General features: G+C 34.9%; 3 protein-coding genes across 6 annotated transcripts; 2 read left to right on the forward strand and 1 right to left on the reverse strand.

Annotated features, from left to right (window-relative positions):
• Positions 1 to 1,956: 1,956 nt before the first annotated feature.
• On the reverse strand, positions 1,957 to 6,866 carry LOC107424348 (ubiquitin domain-containing protein DSK2a). 3 transcript variants are annotated; one of them, XM_025076229.3, is made up of 8 exons: positions 6,364 to 6,866; positions 4,864 to 5,640; positions 4,400 to 4,617; positions 4,206 to 4,319; positions 3,977 to 4,035; positions 3,106 to 3,128; positions 2,422 to 2,511; positions 1,957 to 2,329 (listed from the first exon to the last, which is right to left on the reverse strand). In XM_025076229.3, exons 1-8 carry the CDS (start codon positions 6,602 to 6,604, stop codon positions 2,181 to 2,183), a joined length of 1,671 nt encoding a protein of 556 aa, XP_024931997.2. In that variant the 5' UTR covers positions 6,605 to 6,866; the 3' UTR covers positions 1,957 to 2,180. The 3 variants fall into 3 exon arrangements, with proteins under 3 accessions (XP_024931997.2, XP_024931996.2, XP_015889617.2); XM_025076228.3 differs by having other exon boundaries at positions 3,100 to 3,128; positions 6,364 to 6,865; XM_016034131.4 differs by having other exon boundaries at positions 3,100 to 3,128; positions 4,400 to 4,614; positions 6,364 to 6,862.
• Positions 6,867 to 7,100: 234 nt separating this feature from the next.
• On the forward strand, positions 7,101 to 12,963 carry LOC107424347 (uncharacterized). Of its 2 annotated transcripts, XM_016034127.4 has the most exons (15): positions 7,101 to 7,284; positions 7,459 to 7,729; positions 7,887 to 7,974; positions 8,069 to 8,179; positions 8,399 to 8,496; positions 8,658 to 8,741; positions 8,838 to 8,974; positions 9,057 to 9,129; positions 9,241 to 9,286; positions 9,393 to 9,502; positions 9,763 to 9,870; positions 9,963 to 10,022; positions 10,756 to 10,817; positions 11,014 to 11,326; positions 11,704 to 12,963. In XM_016034127.4, the coding sequence occupies exons 2-15, from the start codon at positions 7,664 to 7,666 to the stop codon at positions 12,391 to 12,393; spliced, it is 2,046 nt and encodes a 681-aa protein (XP_015889613.2). In that variant the 5' UTR covers positions 7,101 to 7,284; positions 7,459 to 7,663; the 3' UTR covers positions 12,394 to 12,963. The 2 variants fall into 2 exon arrangements, with proteins under 2 accessions (XP_015889613.2, XP_024931995.2); XM_025076227.3 differs by lacking the exon at positions 7,887 to 7,974.
• A 538-nt stretch (positions 12,964 to 13,501) lies between these two features.
• On the forward strand, positions 13,502 to 17,042 carry LOC107424322 (G2/mitotic-specific cyclin-2). The gene is made up of 11 exons (XM_016034091.4): positions 13,502 to 13,785; positions 13,957 to 14,089; positions 14,208 to 14,264; positions 14,530 to 14,575; positions 14,673 to 14,822; positions 14,920 to 15,045; positions 15,708 to 15,797; positions 15,929 to 16,150; positions 16,241 to 16,339; positions 16,427 to 16,605; positions 16,707 to 17,042. Exons 1-11 carry the CDS (start codon positions 13,719 to 13,721, stop codon positions 16,849 to 16,851), a joined length of 1,314 nt encoding a protein of 437 aa, XP_015889577.2. The 5' UTR covers positions 13,502 to 13,718; the 3' UTR covers positions 16,852 to 17,042.
• Positions 17,043 to 17,581: the final 539 nt, after the last annotated feature.

Here is a 17,581-nt window from a genome sequence, read left to right on the forward strand (position 1 = left end):
ATCAGGTTTCAACCGATTGGGAAATAATTTGAAAATGAAAATTATGGAAAATCCTTAAAAAGCCCTAATTTACGTGTATATGGATCATACACCAAGCGTTGCCATCTTTCACAATTTGGCGCTCAATAACAAAATGTTTTTGTAATTTTTATTTATTTATTTATTTATTTTTGGAAGAAGAAGAAGACTATTATTGGCATCGTATGGCGGGTCTGTGAAGTGCTGTTTCATTCATGAATATTAGTCTGTCAAACATAACGTATAACCCTTTGTACATATCCCTTCGACATGGCGCGGGAAACTGAGGAAGACGATTGTGTTTGTTAAATGACGTATCTGTCCCTCCCGCTTACATAATGAGTGATGTTTCATGAAACACGGTGGGAGAGAAACCTCGTCGTCAATAGACATGACTGGTTGCATGCATGCCGACAGAGATAACTATACTAACACGTGCAAAATTATAATCTTCCATTTTTATTTTTATTTTTATTTTTTTGTTAAATTTCAAAATTTTAATTTAGTCAGGTTTTTTCGTATGGGATTATATAATCCTATAGCTTTTACATTTTCTTCATATTTTAGAGTTTTTTTTTCTCTCTAAAAGTCATATTTTACAGTTATCCTATATGTTTCTTTTCTTCAACATATTATATTAATCAAACAAATACAAATAAAGATTTTTTTTAAATTATTCTTTTTTTTTTTTTGGTTATTATTTTTATATTTCTTACGGAGTCCAAACTCCGTATTTTTTTGCACGTTAACCTTCAACTTATTTTTCCCCTATATTATAAGGCCACCATGGTTTCTTTGATAGCATTGTCTCTCTGTTCGATCATATTGTCCGAAAGCCAAGAATTACACTCCTGTCGATAGGAATTAATGGATTTGGCCGTTCTTTCTATAATACAATATGAATAACATATCTACAATGCTACTTCAATGGCAGTTCCATCATCCTCAACTTTAGAGTACAGATTAGTTTTACTTTGACCTTCAATCTGATCAGGTTTATTGTTATTATTTCAGCGTGCTAAGGAAATCATTCAAGATTTTTTTTCAAACTTTGAAATTTAACTACCAGAAAAAAGGGAAAAGAAAAACAAAAAAAGAGAGAGAATGTATATTTAATTAAAATGAAAAAGATAAACTTCCTTACGGATGAGGTATTTGGGTTCCATAAACAAAAAAAAACAATATATATATATATATATATATATATATTTCGGGGATCGTTAATGCAATATTTTATTATCATTATGTTATATATTTTCTTTCTTCATAATTTTCCTTTAGAAAAATAATGAAAACTAAAATTGTTAATGGATTTTAAACTCCAATTCAGACATTCTCTATAAATTTTGATTATCAATATATTTTCTTAGAATGAGTTATTTGAGTCAACAATAATGAGAAGAAGATACAGCCACAACGCAAATCATGCAAGCCGCAATCACCCGAAAGTTCCGTGATCCAGTAGCGTTGGGTACTTGGGTGATTTCACCGGATCACTGACTCGTCTCTCGTGTATTAGCTCCAAGATGATGTTAAGGTCTCAAGGCGATCATATTGTGAATTCGTTATGATATTTTTCCTCAATATTAATATATATTTTATCATACTATATATATATATATATATATATACACATTAATGGGTACTGAATGTTGAAAAACTTTATTTTAAGTTTAAAAGATCTTATACGTAAATAATTACAATGTTATATCTCAACGATTGATGATAAAAGCCGATGATAGAAATATTGTCATCGTCTTATGTTTTTTGTTAAGCATGTTTAGTATCTTTGAAATAAGCTTTAAACATCATCTACTCCTTTTCTTTCAATTAACAACAATTTAAAAAAAAAATGTATTCATCTATTTTTTTTAAAAAAATATCCCTAGTTATGCTTATAAAAATAACGAATGCTTATCTTTAATTTGTAATTAAAAAAAAAAAAACAAAAATATTTATAAGATGTTGATGAATTCACCATAAAAATTCAACCAAAAAAAAGAAAAAAAAAATCAATGACAAATAATTTTTTTTTGAAAACAAATTAATATTAAAAAAAAAAAAATACCTTATATTGGACATGACATTTTTATATTGGGCAAGAAGCCCTAAGCAAAGGCCACAAACCGACCATGTTATATATGTATATATATAACTAATAACTATTGACCAGTATTCCCTAAAAGTCGCTCAACCGCAGCATGAACATTTCCTGCAGTGGCAATCAAAGCTCGTAAATTCTCTTGTCGGTCGAAGAATCCCATTTCCTGAAGCTGTGAAAGTTGGGTGGCATACAGTTCTTCTGGTGGCACTACAAGAACGGAATCAAAAACCAAAAATATATCAGTGCAAATTAAACAAAAGAAATAAGAGAACCTTTATTAGAAAGGACTGAATATGAACCATCGGATCTGTTTGGAACTGCTAGACTGCCGGCGCCAAGTCCACCAAACATGTTCATCAACATGTCCAAACCCATGTTGTTGAAGGGTCCTGCTACCATGACAGAATATTAACAAGCTGTATTTTACCAGAATAAATTCCCTCAGAATGAAAACATAGAGAGATACTTTGTGCCCTAAGTTTTCTGGATTAGGTGAAGCACCGGAAATTTCTTAACAAGTAGTTTGTTTGCAATAACCTTTTCCAAGAAACTCCTTCACTTCGAGCTTTTGTTCATTGAGAATTAAACAAAAGGAAATGAAACATCCACCCCCAGTATTCCCAATCACCAAACCTTTGCTAAGACAAATATTTAATATAATTCCACCATCATAATATACCTTAGACAAATATTTAACATAATTCCACCATCATAATATACCTTACTTCTCTCTCAGGGGTAAAAAAATTGATAAATAAAATAAAAATAAAAATTAAAAAAATAAAGGCATCAGGTAGAGGGAACCCTATATTATAACATGACACAATAATGGGCATGAAGACATCCAAATGATGCAATATAAGCAGTTTCAACCATGCTGACACCACCAAATAATTCATAAAGTCTCCTGAGCGCATTTGTGAACTCATTGTTCTATTCAGAAAATCCAAAATAGAATTGAAGATCAACTTTGATACCTGTACCTCCACCTGTCTGACCTGGTTCCCTGCCGAAAAAAAAAAAAAAAAAATTGTGATTGTCACCAGCTGCAAGTAAATTTTTCTCTCAGATAAGTGGTGTTGCTTGCATAAAACATACACAATTAGCACATACATTCAGCACGTAGGTGCAGATGGGAAATTAAGAAACATATAGATACACAATTAGCATGTCCAAGCACAGACAAGCAGCACTGTCTACTGAGTAGTGACTTAATGTGGGGGATACCAGCTGTATACTTAATTAATGCACAGCAATGTGATTGAGTTTTTGAGAAGAATCTTCCACCTTAAAGGACAGTCCTACATTGCACAATCTGGATCATGTTTAATGGCAACAGCTCTAGAATGAGGAAAGCTTAATTTGCATAAGTGAAAGCATTTCTACCATGTTTTTATTGATTTCATAAGAATAATTTATGCTTCATGATCTGATTTTTTATATTTTTCAGATGATTCAGGTAGGTTATTTGTTTGCTTCCCATGTTTCACAATTTCTTTTAGGTTTCATCTCTTTTCCATTTCATGTATCCTGCTTTATGTTTTTGCATCTAACAAAAGATAGCCATGATGAACATGCCCATTTTTATGTCCCATTTCTGCCGAAATAATTTAACCACTTATGGAGGTTAAGATATTACCATAAACAAACTTATGGAGGTTAGACAAGCAGCAGCAGTTACATGACACTTAGAATTGAGACAGAACGAAAAATTAGAGATTTCAACCGAAGAAACCTAAACATTTTAATGGTTTACTCAAGACTGCATAACCGTGATCCAATCACACATATGAATAGAACACCAGACTAGTTATTCTAGAACAATCAAAATAAACGCCATGTATCAATACTTACTGGGTTGGCTGTTGGCGACTAAGCTGTGTTAGAAGTGATTGCTGAAGAGTCAAGAGTAGCTGCAATGGAAAACAAAAAGAAATAGTAATCTTATTTTTAGGTACCCACTGAATGCATATGAGAGGAACAAAGAGAGAAAGGCAGAGAGACAGACAGAGACAGAATGGATGAGAGAGAAAGAGAGCGTACAGACATATGTCACAACTGGATAGCTCTAAATTTAACATACCTGCATTGTCTCAGGAGAAGTCAACTGACGAAGAAATTCTGGATTTTGCAACATTTCTCTTAAGTGAGAATTAGAATCAAGCATGCTGCGTGTCTGTGGGTTGAGACCAAGAGTCTGCAGTTGAGTTGAGTAAGAAAACAAAAAAATTTCACCTCACCAACAAATAAGTTTAAGTTACATTAATAAAACACTACCTGGTTCACAAACTGTGGGTTGGAGAGGAGGTTTTGCATCATTTGTGAAATAGCTGGATTTTGCATAATCTGATTGAGTGAACTGGTATCCTGCATGCCACCCAACATGCCTTCAAACTCTGGAAGACCAAGTCCACCTAAGCCTGCTGGTGCCTGTGGCCTAGCATCCCCAGTAAGGTTTGACCTTGCGGTATTAGTTTGAGTACCTCCAGCAGCTGCTAAATTCATAATGAATTAATCACTGTCTTGAAATTGAAACAAATAAATAAGATTACAGATATCTAAACTTCATAGCACAGGAAGATCAGGTTTTGCAAATCTTTAAATATTGCAAGAAACTGGAGATAAAAACCTTAAACTACGCTGCTTCAAAGACAGTGCATAGGAATGGCTGTGCACTATTTGATCAAAAAAAAAAAACACACATGGGAAAGTATAAACAAATAAAGTGAACAAGAACTTACTTCCCCCAGAGGTCCATGGGTTGGGGAGTGGGTTAGTATTTGGAGCAGGTGAGCCAGTTGTCAATTCAGAACCAGTGGTTGACTGATTAGCTGGTTGATTTCTGGTTTGGCTTCCACCTTGGGTGGCTAAAAGAGATGCAAATGGGTTTGAGCTATCAGTCCCAGCATTCCCAGCATTCCCAGCCATAGTTGTTGCATTGAGAAATGGCTCTTGAACAGTTTCATACATTCGCCTAAGCATGTTAAATCCCTCAGGCGAAGCTTCAATGTTGCTCATAGCCCGATCGGTATTGCGCATCATCTCCCGCATAAGCTCAGGGTTTCTGGCTGCTTCAAGTGTCTGTCGCAGAGTGCTAGGATCATTAAGTATGTGAGCTAATTCAGGATTTCGATCAATAATTTCACGCATTTGTGGGTTGTTCATAATCAAATTCCGCATCACATCAGGGTTGTTCATAAGATTTTGAACAACAGGCATGTTCATTATGTCTCTCATTATGTTAGGGTTCCTAGTCAATTGTTGCTGCATTTGTTCGATATCTGGAAGTCCAGCCCCAAATAAACCACCACCTTCACCCATCCCACCGAGTCCAAGTCCAGGGAATAGATTAGCTGGAAAAGTAGAACCTCCCAACGGCACATCTTCATTTTGTCCAACACCACTTGGATTACTATGAGTTGCATTTGGACCTCTGGCATCGGTTGCACCCCCAGGGTTGGCTGAAGCAGATGGGGCAAAGCCACGAACCAAGTGTACAGTGTGATCTGCCTCCAAACCTATCACAGAATAAAATGATAGGCACATTAAAGGAAGACCCATCTTCAGAACAGAATATTTAAATGCGGATAAATAATATATAAATATTTCCATACCAACATAAAACAAGCAGTGTGTCCAGAAACATGGATTTTAAAGAAGATGCAAATAGATACTTTCTGTCAAAAAATAAAAAGGAAAACAAATAGCATACATGTTTACAACATAACTTCCATTAATTATGCAAAAAGCTCATGAATTATGCCACTCGAAACAAAGCCTAAGTTTAAAAGAATCTGAGGTAGCATAGAGATGCCTTATTATATAGAAGAAGCTGGCCCCAAAAGACAACTCTGAAATTAATACAGCTTCTACGTTTATCTAAAACGCAAACATGAAACCAAACCAAATCCTTGCAAGCATCTATCCAAACCAAGAACTAATTGCAACCAACTTATGTTCGTAATTCACCAATTTTTCTTTTCAATAACATTTCAAATGCCGTCAATAGATGCTGTTACATTGCGACCCAACTGCAAAATGAACTACAAGCAGATCATCTACAGTAATTGACACCCTCTTAATGATTATGATAACTTATCTAAAATACAGGACAACAACACCATTGATCCGGAACACATGGATTCATAAATACAGATAAAAGCCCATTTCAATTCCGTAACTAATCAGAAAACCCACAATATAAAAAGAAAAAGAAAAAAAGGGTATCAAATATAATGTACCGTAGCTTTGGAGGGTCTGATCGTCCTTCAAGATCCGACCCTTGTATATCAAACGCTGTTGATCGGTGGGGATATCACATTTCTGAGAGAGAACGTCTTTAAATGATCCGACGGTGGAATCGAGGGTAATCGTGACGGTGAACTTGTTGCCGTTGGAGCAACGGATGTTGACGTTGACTCCATCATCTCCACCATTGGATTCAGTTGCGACGTCGTCGAGAGCCGCATCACCGCCTCCCATAGTCTCTCCCTCCCCTCCCCAATACGGGAGGTCTCTCAAACCTCTTGAAACGGAAAAACAAGGACGGAAATGAAATCGTAAAAATACAAACAAAGTGAAAGTTTTGAGACAATGATATTCGGATGGATCAGAGAGCGATTTCGAAACCCTAGAACCAGTAAAGCCCGAAACCAGATTGGTGATTTCTGAGGCAACGAGAAAAGAATTATAAAAAGTCGAGCTTCTGTGTGGTGAAATGTGAGAATAAACGGGACAGAAAGAGTGAGAGAGAGAGAGAGAGAGAGAGAGAGAGGAGTAAATATTGGAACGACGAAATTTAATTATTATTATTATTTTTTTTGATAAAAATAAAATAATAGTGGGGCAGAATCGGAGGTGACTTAGCCCACCAAAGCCAGGAAAGTATAAATTGTTTTTTTTTTTTAATAAATTATATAAATATAAACTATTTATTTTTTCTTTCTTCCGTATAAATTATTTAAATATAATTTTTTTTTTTTTTTTATGATTTAAATTCGTGTTCTGATGAACATAAATCGAGATGTTTGTTACTGGAGCTAATCCGCTTCGTGAAAGTATAAAATTGTACGTTCGGTCTTTTCTTGAATGGAAATTTTCAGGCCCACGATCATAGGCGCGCGTTGTTTCCACTCTGCCGATTTCGGATGCCGATTTCGGAGGTAAGTGTGACAGTATCTGTGTGCCCCTATACAAGGACCAATACTTGTCCGAAATCTAATTAAGAAATATTTACCTTTCTTTTAAATGGATTTTTTTTAAAAATTTTTATTTTCAAAAAAGGAAATTGCATTAATTAAATAGTTTGTAAAAAAATTTCCCGATATGGATCACAGACACCAATGGACGGACGATGGGAGATTAGGCTGTGATAGAAGACAACGGTGACAGTCAGGGTGGTAATTATACAAAATTACGTGCACTCACTAGGTTTTTCAAACGAGCGCCAGAAAATAAAATCCCGCAGGCTGAAGAGGTCGGAGAACGTTAAATGAAACAAAAGCGCGCCATAAAAATAGGAAAGAAATCTATCTGAACCTGATGGGGGTGTCTCTGAGAAGCAACAAGGGCTTCTTATCTTCCTTTAGAACCCTAATTAACCAACAGGTCCGCTCCATCTCTCTTTCCACACGTCATTGATTCTTTCTTCATACGCATTTTTTCAAACAGTTTATACTCTTTTTTCTTTTATGCTCTCTCTCTTTCTCTCTCTCTCTCTCTCTATATATATATATATATATATATATATATATAACATTGGCAGAGATTTAAATTTAACCATACATTGACGGAAGTAAAACCGCAAGATCAAGTTTACCCAGAATCGGGTCCCGATTATGTGGCTTTTCAATGTATGTGTTGCTTTTGCTTGTCTTTCATTCAAATGCAGCTCAAGTAGGTTTATTTATTTGGGTTGATTTTAAATATGTTTGAAATATCGAACAGCCCACATGGATATGTCAAAATGGAAAAAGTTGGATTCAAGAAGCTTTGGGATACATCGCTTCAATATAACCGAGCCTTCTCGGATTGTTTTGAACATTCTGCGGAAAGAAGGTAAGAATTTTCTTTATAACCGGTGTTACCATTTTCGCACAAAGGCTATCTATGCATATGCTCTGTAGTTAAAGAAGCTTAAATGGGACAAGTAATCAATAATTTATTGAGCTTAATTGAGCTTAAGAGTGAATTTTAATTATTTATTGATTATTGTATAATGATCTCGTTATGTGTTGTCTGCATGATTTGATGGCTTTATTTTATATTAACGTATAGGGTTTGAGGCATACCTAGTGGGTGGATGTGTAAGAGATCTACTCCTTAACAAAACACCTAAAGACTTTGATGTGATAACCACTGCCAAGCTTAAAGAGGTTTTCTTCTCTTTTTTCTTTTTTTCTTTTAACAGTGGTTTTATAAGTTGTATTGATTAAATTTCAATGTATGATGGGTAGGATTCAAATGTTTTTTTTTTTTTTTGGTTTTTTTTTTTTTTTTTTTTTTTTTTTTGGCTTGGTTCCAAATGTTATTATAGATCCGGAAGAAATTTCGTAGAGCATATATTGTTGGACGACGATTCCCAATATGTATGGTGCGTATTAAAGATACTGTCATTGAGGTGGGTTTCTGCGTTTCTTAATATGTAATTTCTATGATTTTCTTTGCAAGCTGTTTTTATAATTTTCGTTATGTACTAAACGTGATGCATGTGCAGGTATCCAGTTTTGATACAGTGGCAAGTCAGATTGGCATGAAAAAAGAGCATCATTCCACCCACACGCCACATGGCTGTGACAAGAAAGATTTTATTCTATGGAGAAACTCCATGCAGCGGGACTTCACGGTTAACAGGTACTACAAGCACTGTTGCTTTTATATTAATCAGTTTATTGTGACTGCTTTCTAACTCAAGGATTTATTTTCCTGGATACAGTTTATTCTTTGATCCCTTTATGAACAAAATCTATGATTATGCCGATGGATTGGTGGACTTAAGGTCCTCAAAAGTGAGTTTTTTTTTTTTTTTTTTTTCACTTTTTGATGGAATCTTGCATTTGGTATAACATCATTTATTTATTTATCTTAATTATTGTTACTTCTGTGTGACATGAACTTAGCTACGAACGTTAATCCCTGCTCAATTATCATTCAAAGAGGATTCTGGTAGGTTTTCCCCATTTTTTACATGTACAATTTTGCACTATAACATTTTGAGACAGATTTTGTGTCAGAATAACCAAACAAAATATGTGCATAAACTGTCATGCAGCAAGAATCTTGCGTGGCATAAGACTTGCTGCTCGTCTTGGCTTATCATTTTCGAAGGACGTTGAGACTGCAATTCGTAACCTTTCTTCATCTATTATGCATTTAGCTGAGGTACCTTTAGAGATATTGTTATGCTGTCTTATTTTTTTGTTTAAGGTTCTTTTTAGCTTTGATATTTATTTTACCTGTCCCTTCTTTATATTGTCAATATGAAAGGTGTTCATATCATTTAGTTTATTCTTCTTGAAATACATCTGTCAATTCTTCTTTGTATATGTTGTTTACCTCGGACAATTTCGCTACTAACTTTAGTTGTAGTTTATCAACTTCTTTGTCGTACATTTATCGAATGGAATTCTTCCTTCATGTAGGCTAGAATAATGATGGAGTTGAACTATATGCTTTCTTATGGAGCTGCTGAGCCTTCTCTATGTCTACTTCAGAGATTCAATCTGCTTAAAATCCTACTTCCATTTCAAGTATGTTTTCTTTCACTTTTGGAGTTGTACCATTAGGTGAAGTTTTTCAGATATTAGTTAAGTTTATATCTGACAACCCATTTGGATTGCAGGCAGCCTACCTTGATCAACAACATAGTGTGAAAACTGATCAAAGTTCTATGATGTTGATGGTGAGTATGGGGAACAAAAAGTTTATTGGATGAATAAATTACAGATATAAATATTGTATTGGAGAATATTAATATTGTTAACTGTTTGTTGTGTTAGTTTGATGTACGTAGGGTCCACTTTCTAATAATTTAAAATTTTTGATTGACGATAATTTTAATATGGTATTGAAATCTAATTGTCTATCAGGTCCAATTTATGTATCGTTATTGGAATTTGGAAGGACCTGCACTTTAGGGCGAGGTGTTAAGTTTCATTTATGCTAAGTTGATATACTTAGTTGGCTTCACTCCTTTATAGTTCAAACTTTCAGGATCGATGTCAACTTAACAACTATTTTTTGAAAAATGGAAGGACTCCGTTGTACATTGTTTATCTGATTTGGCTTGATCAAGAGCTTAGCATGAATTTTGAAGATAATTTACCATCTGGATGCTCTTGAGTTAGTATTTAATAAAATACTCCACATCTGCATCAGTTTTCTCGAATTTAAAGTCCAGAATGCTAGAATATTATCATATGCAATATTGCTATCCTCTAGATACATGATGGAAAAATGCCTGTTAATAGATGTCTTGTACTGCTCATTTTATAGCTATATGATGATGGCCTTCTAGTATTTGTACCTGGGCTCCTTGCATTTGTGGTCTATTGATATCTTTTGTTTAGTGTCAGCTAGATCGGGTTATGCCCAGATGAGAACTTCAACTAGACTTATATTGCTCTTTTTGACAGAAACTATTCTTCAGTTTGGATAAACTGGTTACCTGTGATCGACCTATTAACTGCAGGTTATGGTAAGAAAATTGTTTACTCTTCTGCTAGTGATACTACTGAAAACATCATGGATCTGTATTCTTTCTTTTGTATTTTGGTTCAGAAATTTGTTTCCAAGCACAAGCAGATATGCATCACAGTGGGTCTTCTGTTTTTTATATTTGCAGTCAAGATTGTCTGAGATGTCCTTGATGATTAAATTTTGTTTCTGGATAGGATTGCAATTTTGGCATTTCACATCGCATTAGTCAAGAACCCTCAAGATGCTCGTGTAATTGTTGCTTTTGCTTCTATCCTGTATCTTGGAGAGTGGAAAGAAGGTATTAAATTTGCCAGAGAAAATACTGAAGTTCAAGTTAATTTCATACCAGAGATCTTGAGGTCCTTCAAATTTAAATCGGATGAAGAACTTGCAAAAGAAGTGTCTCAGTTTGCTTCTTCAGTGCAATATTCTATAGATGCTTTAATTGACAAAGAGAGTTTGTCTAATTCAATGACCAGATACCCCATTTTCCAAAGCTCTGGTTTGGTAAGTATACCTAATTAATATTGATATTTGATACTTTTTGCCTCATCTTTGATCTTCTAGGAGTGGTTTTGAAGCATACTTTTGACAGATGGATCATTGATTGTAAGATAGTTTAGTTCATATTCCCTTGTCTAACTCTTTGGATGGATTACTGTTGTGCTCTTTCTCATATTGACATAAATGATAGGTGTTATTACACTTTTGTGCTGTTTTGATGTCAATGTGAATGGCCGTTGCCATCGTCTTTTTAGTTTTGTGCCACACTGACACATTATAATTCCATTGTTTGTTTTTATACCTGGTTTAATATGTCTTGATATCACCAAAATCATTTGTTGTTTATGTCTTGATATCATCAAAATCATTTGTTGTTTTAGGTATTTGTTTCGAAAAAGATGGGACAAGATGTTGCTGAAATTTTTCAAGTTCTTGCCAACAATATTGAATCCTATAAGAACAGAAGAAAGAGTTTCAAGATTGATTACAACATGCTTGGACAAGGTCATTTGTGTGAGACAAGATTTGTTCTAGGCAAAGTTATTCTTGAAACTATGAGCTGTGGGACTTTGGAAGCAGGGGAAGATATTGAGCAGGAGATCAACCATATGCACCAAAGCATCATGGATGAAAATGACGATATGGAACTTTACAATAAGGTAAAGAAGCAAGTGGAGGTCAAGAAGGACAGAAGACAAGAACTAGCCAAGAAGCATATTTCTGTTAAAAAGAAATACAGCCCTGATGAGGAGGAGGTAGTTCTAGGGAAGCATGGGGTGGTTGAGACAGAGGAGTGCGAAGAGATAACTAAGGAGAATCAGAAGGTACATGAAACATTCATAGAGATTTCAGATCAAGAAAACATGCCGGTCAAGAGTACTGAGGATGAGGAAATTGAGAATATGAAAGAAGATGTTGAGAAGTGCCAGGATAAGGATCAGAGGCCTTTGAGGCTGAAAAAGAAGGCAGATAATCAGCAGAAGGCAATCAGGCAGAAGATAAAGAGATACAAACAAAACTCTGATAAAGAGAGAGAAAGTAGTTTAATACTTTCCAGTCTATTTAAGTGAACATATTTTCAGTCGTAAATTAGAGGCAACTCTTTCCTGAAACAGCAAAATGGTGAAAAACCACCTCCTGGTTGTCATCGCACGATCACTTCCTTTTCCGCTTAGTGATTCCTTAGGAACCTTAGCGTACGATCTGTGGGCTGTTTCCCTCTCGACTTTGGATCTTAGCACCCCAAAAGTCTGTCTGTATTCATGATCTAGGCCTGTATTCGGAGTTTCCCTGGGGTTGGTAAGGCCAAATGGGGCCACCCTAGCCCATTGATTGCTCTACCTCGGGCCATCGACGTCATGCGCACTACTGAAAATAGATTTAAGTGAAATTGTAATATCATGCAAGGAAAGAAAGAAAAATCCTTGTAACAGTTTTGATAGCCATAGGTAGCATCAATTTTGTGTATTAATGTATATTTTTTCATGCTTGGATTATATTTAGAGATATTGATGGGTGGGTCATCAGCTGCCATGCAACCAAGCATGGCCATTTCAATGTAAAAGCTTTAAAGCTGCTAGTAAATTATATTCATGCATTAGAGGGTAATTTCCTTAATAAAAAGAAGCCTATTTTCTGAATGGATGAAATAGTTTATGGGCATCTCTCCTTTTAATTTTATTTGTAAATGTTAAATCCTCATTGGATGATATCAAAACAGAAACAAACGATGTTATAAATCAAGAATTTGCCCCATACTAAAATTCGGACTGATTACTAAACTGGAAATTGAAGAAAAAATGGGTTTAAAAAAAAAAAAAAAAAAAAAAAAAACAGTGGAGCAGCCTAGAAAAAACAACAGCGCCTAAGTGGGCCGGAGCCTAGAGCCACGGAGCGCATCTGAAGCACCGTAAAAAGCAAACGGAAGCAACTAGAAATCGCAGGGACCAATCATTGGCGTCTATTTAATAAAAAGAAAAATATTATTAAAAAAAGCAAGTTTTTAATTTGAAAATCAGATACGGCACGCCACATGCCAACCAGGTGACCGTTGTTGACACATACATAGAAAGTCATCCAAATCGTTCACATCCAACGGTCACATTTCACTAGCCGTTGAGTTTGAAAAAAGCAGGGTTTTGGGTGTCTCTTCCCCCCAACCCCATACAGACAAATACCCACTGTTTCCGTGTCTCCTTTTCTACCCCCTTTTATTTCCTCTCGCTACCCTGTATTTCCCAGATCCAGTGGGGCTCTAACTTTTTCTTCCTTCCTTTTAAATGCTTTAGAGGGCTTCTTCACCGATTCGAAAGACGGAGGGAGAGTGAAAGAGTGTGATTTTGCTCACTGGGTTAGATTTAGATTAGATTGTTCCTCTCCTTCAGATAATCATATAATGGATAAACAAATGGTTGTTTCTGACGAGAACAATCTTAATCTTAACAGACCCACAAACTTTCAGGGTACGAACTTGTTTTGGCTTTTAAACTAAGAGCTTAGCTTCACATTTTGGAAATTTTAAAAGTGAAATTTGGTTGTAAAGCTCTAGATTCTGAACCACCATTTTTTGCTTTCTTTTCTTTTCTTTTTTTTTTTCTTTTTTTTTTTTTTTTTTTGAATAATATTATGTGTAGGAGTTGTAGAGATGGGGAACAAGAAGTTTGGGCAGGAGATTAGACACAACAGGAGGATTTTAGGTGTCATAAATCAGAGTTTAATTGGAGGTCAATCATACCCTTGTGTGGTTAACAAGAGAAGCTTCCCAGAGTAATTCTCTAATTTAAACTTGCGTTTTCGAAATTTCGTCTTCTATAGGATTGTTTCTTTGTTTTACTGTTAACTTCTAGCTTTCAGAATTGATTTTTGGCTTTTGGGTTTTTTCCAGTAGGCATGAATTCTGTGAGAAGAAGCAGGCAGATCCAGTTCACAGACCAATTACAAGGTTCAAGTTCCACCCTTTTTTTCTTTTAATAATTTATTCTTTTCCATCGTCTGGGTTCTGGGTAAAAAAGGTAGGAGAAAGAACAAAAAGAAAAAGTAAAAAAAATTCAATTTTTCTTATTTCGAAAGTTCAACCTTGGGAGTTGGGACTTGAAATTCATATATAGATCTCTATTTCCTTCTCCGTTTCCTTTTTGTCCCCCTTAATGCAATCAAGCAGATCCATCTTCTAATTTGTGTTTTAAATATAATTTTCTTCAAAATAGGAAGTTCGCTGCACAAATTGCAAGCTCCCAACAACCTCGCGTTGAGGTACTATTATTCTCCCTTCTTCTCTTTCTTTCTCTTTCATTGATTTGTAATTTGTTTAGGTTTGTATATATAAATAATGGTTAATGGTTTTGAACAGGAATCAAAGAAGCCAAATTCATCAGCCTCGGGCCCAAGTACATTTGGGGATTGTATTTTCATAGATGAAGAATGCAAACCACCTGCAGATCAGCCAGTGCCCATGTTCTTAGAACAAACAGAAGCCGCGCCTGATGAAACAGATGATATGGTACGTTTATACATAAATTTCTCTGGAAAATCCAAAAACTTATATTATAATAAATAACCAGACCTCAAGTTAGTGACTCACTTAAAAAATATATTAGGAGGAAGTAGAGATGGAGGATATTGTGGAAGAACCCATTTTGGATATTGATGGCTCCGACCGAAAGAATCCACTCGCAGTTGTAGATTATATTGAGGATCTTTATGCTTACTATAGAAAAATGGAGGTATGTTCATTGTCACCATGTTCTTATTCTAGAATTGGCCTTAAAATACAAAAAATAAAAATAAAAACAGATCTGGTTTTCTTGTTATCAACATGTTACCCAGTTCTTTTGCGTTTAATTTAAAAGAAAATGCAGCAAAAACTTAACACAGCCCAGCTCATTGTTGAGCAGGTAATGATGCAATCTAAGACTAGCTAACGCGTGGCATTAAGTGTTTTATTTATTTCCATGTATGGCATTAAGTATTTAGCAGCCATATTATGAGTTATGCTTGAAAACATTTAATACTCTATACAGATATAGAAAGAATCTATCCCAACATGATAGAATAGTGATTTCCTTTCCATACATGGCAAGCATTTATATCAGTATCGGCTGTACAATTCATCAAATTGGTAGGCTTCAATTTGATATAATTTTGAATTCACTCTTTTGGTATAAAAGTTTTTCCATAAAACATTTCACAGCAGAAATCGAATTTTTGCCACTTCAGGAAAATTCTATGACAAGCTGTAATTGTCAGTTTCTTGGTCTGATTAATTACGATATAAAAAAAAAAAGTAATAATAATAATAATGATGATGATGATGATGCAAGAAATTACCAGAAAGATCAATTTTACCAAGTCTGTTATGCTAAACAGCATTCTTTTCTTATGGCAGGGTATTGGCTGTGTTTCACCTAACTATATGTCCCAACAATTTGACATTAATGAGAAGATGAGAGCCATACTGATTGACTGGCTTGTTGAGGTATACTAACTTTCCCTGATGGACCAACATGCCTAAATTGGGTTTTCTGGTTCAATACAATATGGTAATTTTGTTTCTTCATCACTACCATTGGTGAATAACCTTTTTAAGGCGCTTGTCTGAATCAACAGGTGCATGACAAGTTTGAACTCATGAAGGAGACATTGTTTCTGACGGTTAATCTTATTGATAGATTTTTGTCCAAGCAATCAGTTGTAAGAAAGAAGCTTCAGTTGGTTGGTCTGGTTGCCATGCTTCTAGCATGCAAGTATGAGGAAGTTTCAGTTCCAGTTGTAGGGGATCTAATTCTTATATCAGATAAGGCTTACACAAGGAAAGAAGTTTTGGAAATGGTAAAGAAGTTTAAACTGTATATCTTTGAACATTTTAAACTTTTTTTGAAAAACATTTAATTGAACTTCCTTTTCTTTTCCCCCTTACAGGAGACTTTTATGCTCAACACATTGCAGTTTAACATGTCAGTTCCAACACCTTATGTTTTCATTCAAAGGTTCCTTAAGGCTGCTCAATCGGACAAAAAGGTTGGTGGCTTTTCTTTTAATCCTAAGTACTTGTTATTCATATAGGGGAATTCAAGGCCTGATTTTTTTTACCTCAATCGAAAACAGCTTGAATCACTATCATTTTTCTTGATCGAGCTTTCCTTGGTTGAGTATGAGATGCTCAAGTTTCCACCATCTTTATTAGCTGCCGCAGCAGTCTATGCTGCTCAATGTACACTTTATGGGTTCAAGCAATGGAGTAGGACCTGTGAGTGGCATTCCAGCTACTCAGAAGATCAGCTCTTGTGAGTGTGTTTTTTTCAATCCTCAAATGAACTCTTAAAGTCCACCAATTCATGAAGATCTTAGTAATATTTATTTATTTATTTTTGGGAATGTTTAACAGGGAATGCTCAAGATTGATGGTTGGTTTACACCAAAAGGCAGCAACGGGAAAATTGACAGGGGTACACAGGAAGTATTATACATCTAAGTTTGGCTACACTTCAAAATGTGAACCAGCACATTTTCTCTTACAGACCCAACTATAACATGAAATGTATAGTACTAACAATAATTGCTTATTTTATGTTCCAATGAACATAATCTTCTTTTTTTCTTTTCTTTTCTTTTTTTTTTTTTTTTTTTTTTCAGAAGTTTCAATTGAACTTACTTGTAATTCTATCGTTCCCTTTAACGATATTGTTATTACAAATGATACCAATAAATTCAATTTTTTAAAATAATTTGTGTGCCTTTTCTTTGGAAAATATTTAAAGCTGAGCAGCGTATGTTCAATTTTTTATTCATTATTCATTATTTGCTGCCTGAAATCCTTCCTCCCTCCTCATACTTCATATAATAATGTACACTGTGAATCTAGTTTGAATTGCAAGAGTTTGAATTTCAGTTCGCTTTCTCCTCTATTATGAATGAATAACAGACCAAAACACTCATTCTCTTATCAATTTAGTCAAAAATATGTTGAATATGAGGAAAACCAAATACTGCCAACTGAGCATATAAATTCAAATGCAACTTTTTAAGGCAAATACTGCCAACTGAGCATATAATGTCAAAAACTTTGGGGGAAAATTCCAGTGTGCTTCTCAAAACTGTGACTCAGCCGCCACGCCAGCATGTAAAAATTGGAGTGCAAGAAAAGCAAGCAGAAAGCACGACGCCGTTTTACAAAACGACATCGTTAGTCAACCGTTTTAGTTTACCAACCATCAGGCAACAACCCACTTACCCCCACATCAAAGTTTAACAAACAAACGT

Source organism: Ziziphus jujuba, chromosome 7 (assembly GCF_031755915.1).
Source record: "Ziziphus jujuba cultivar Dongzao chromosome 7, ASM3175591v1".
NCBI lineage: Eukaryota > Viridiplantae > Streptophyta > Magnoliopsida > Rosales > Rhamnaceae > Ziziphus > Ziziphus jujuba.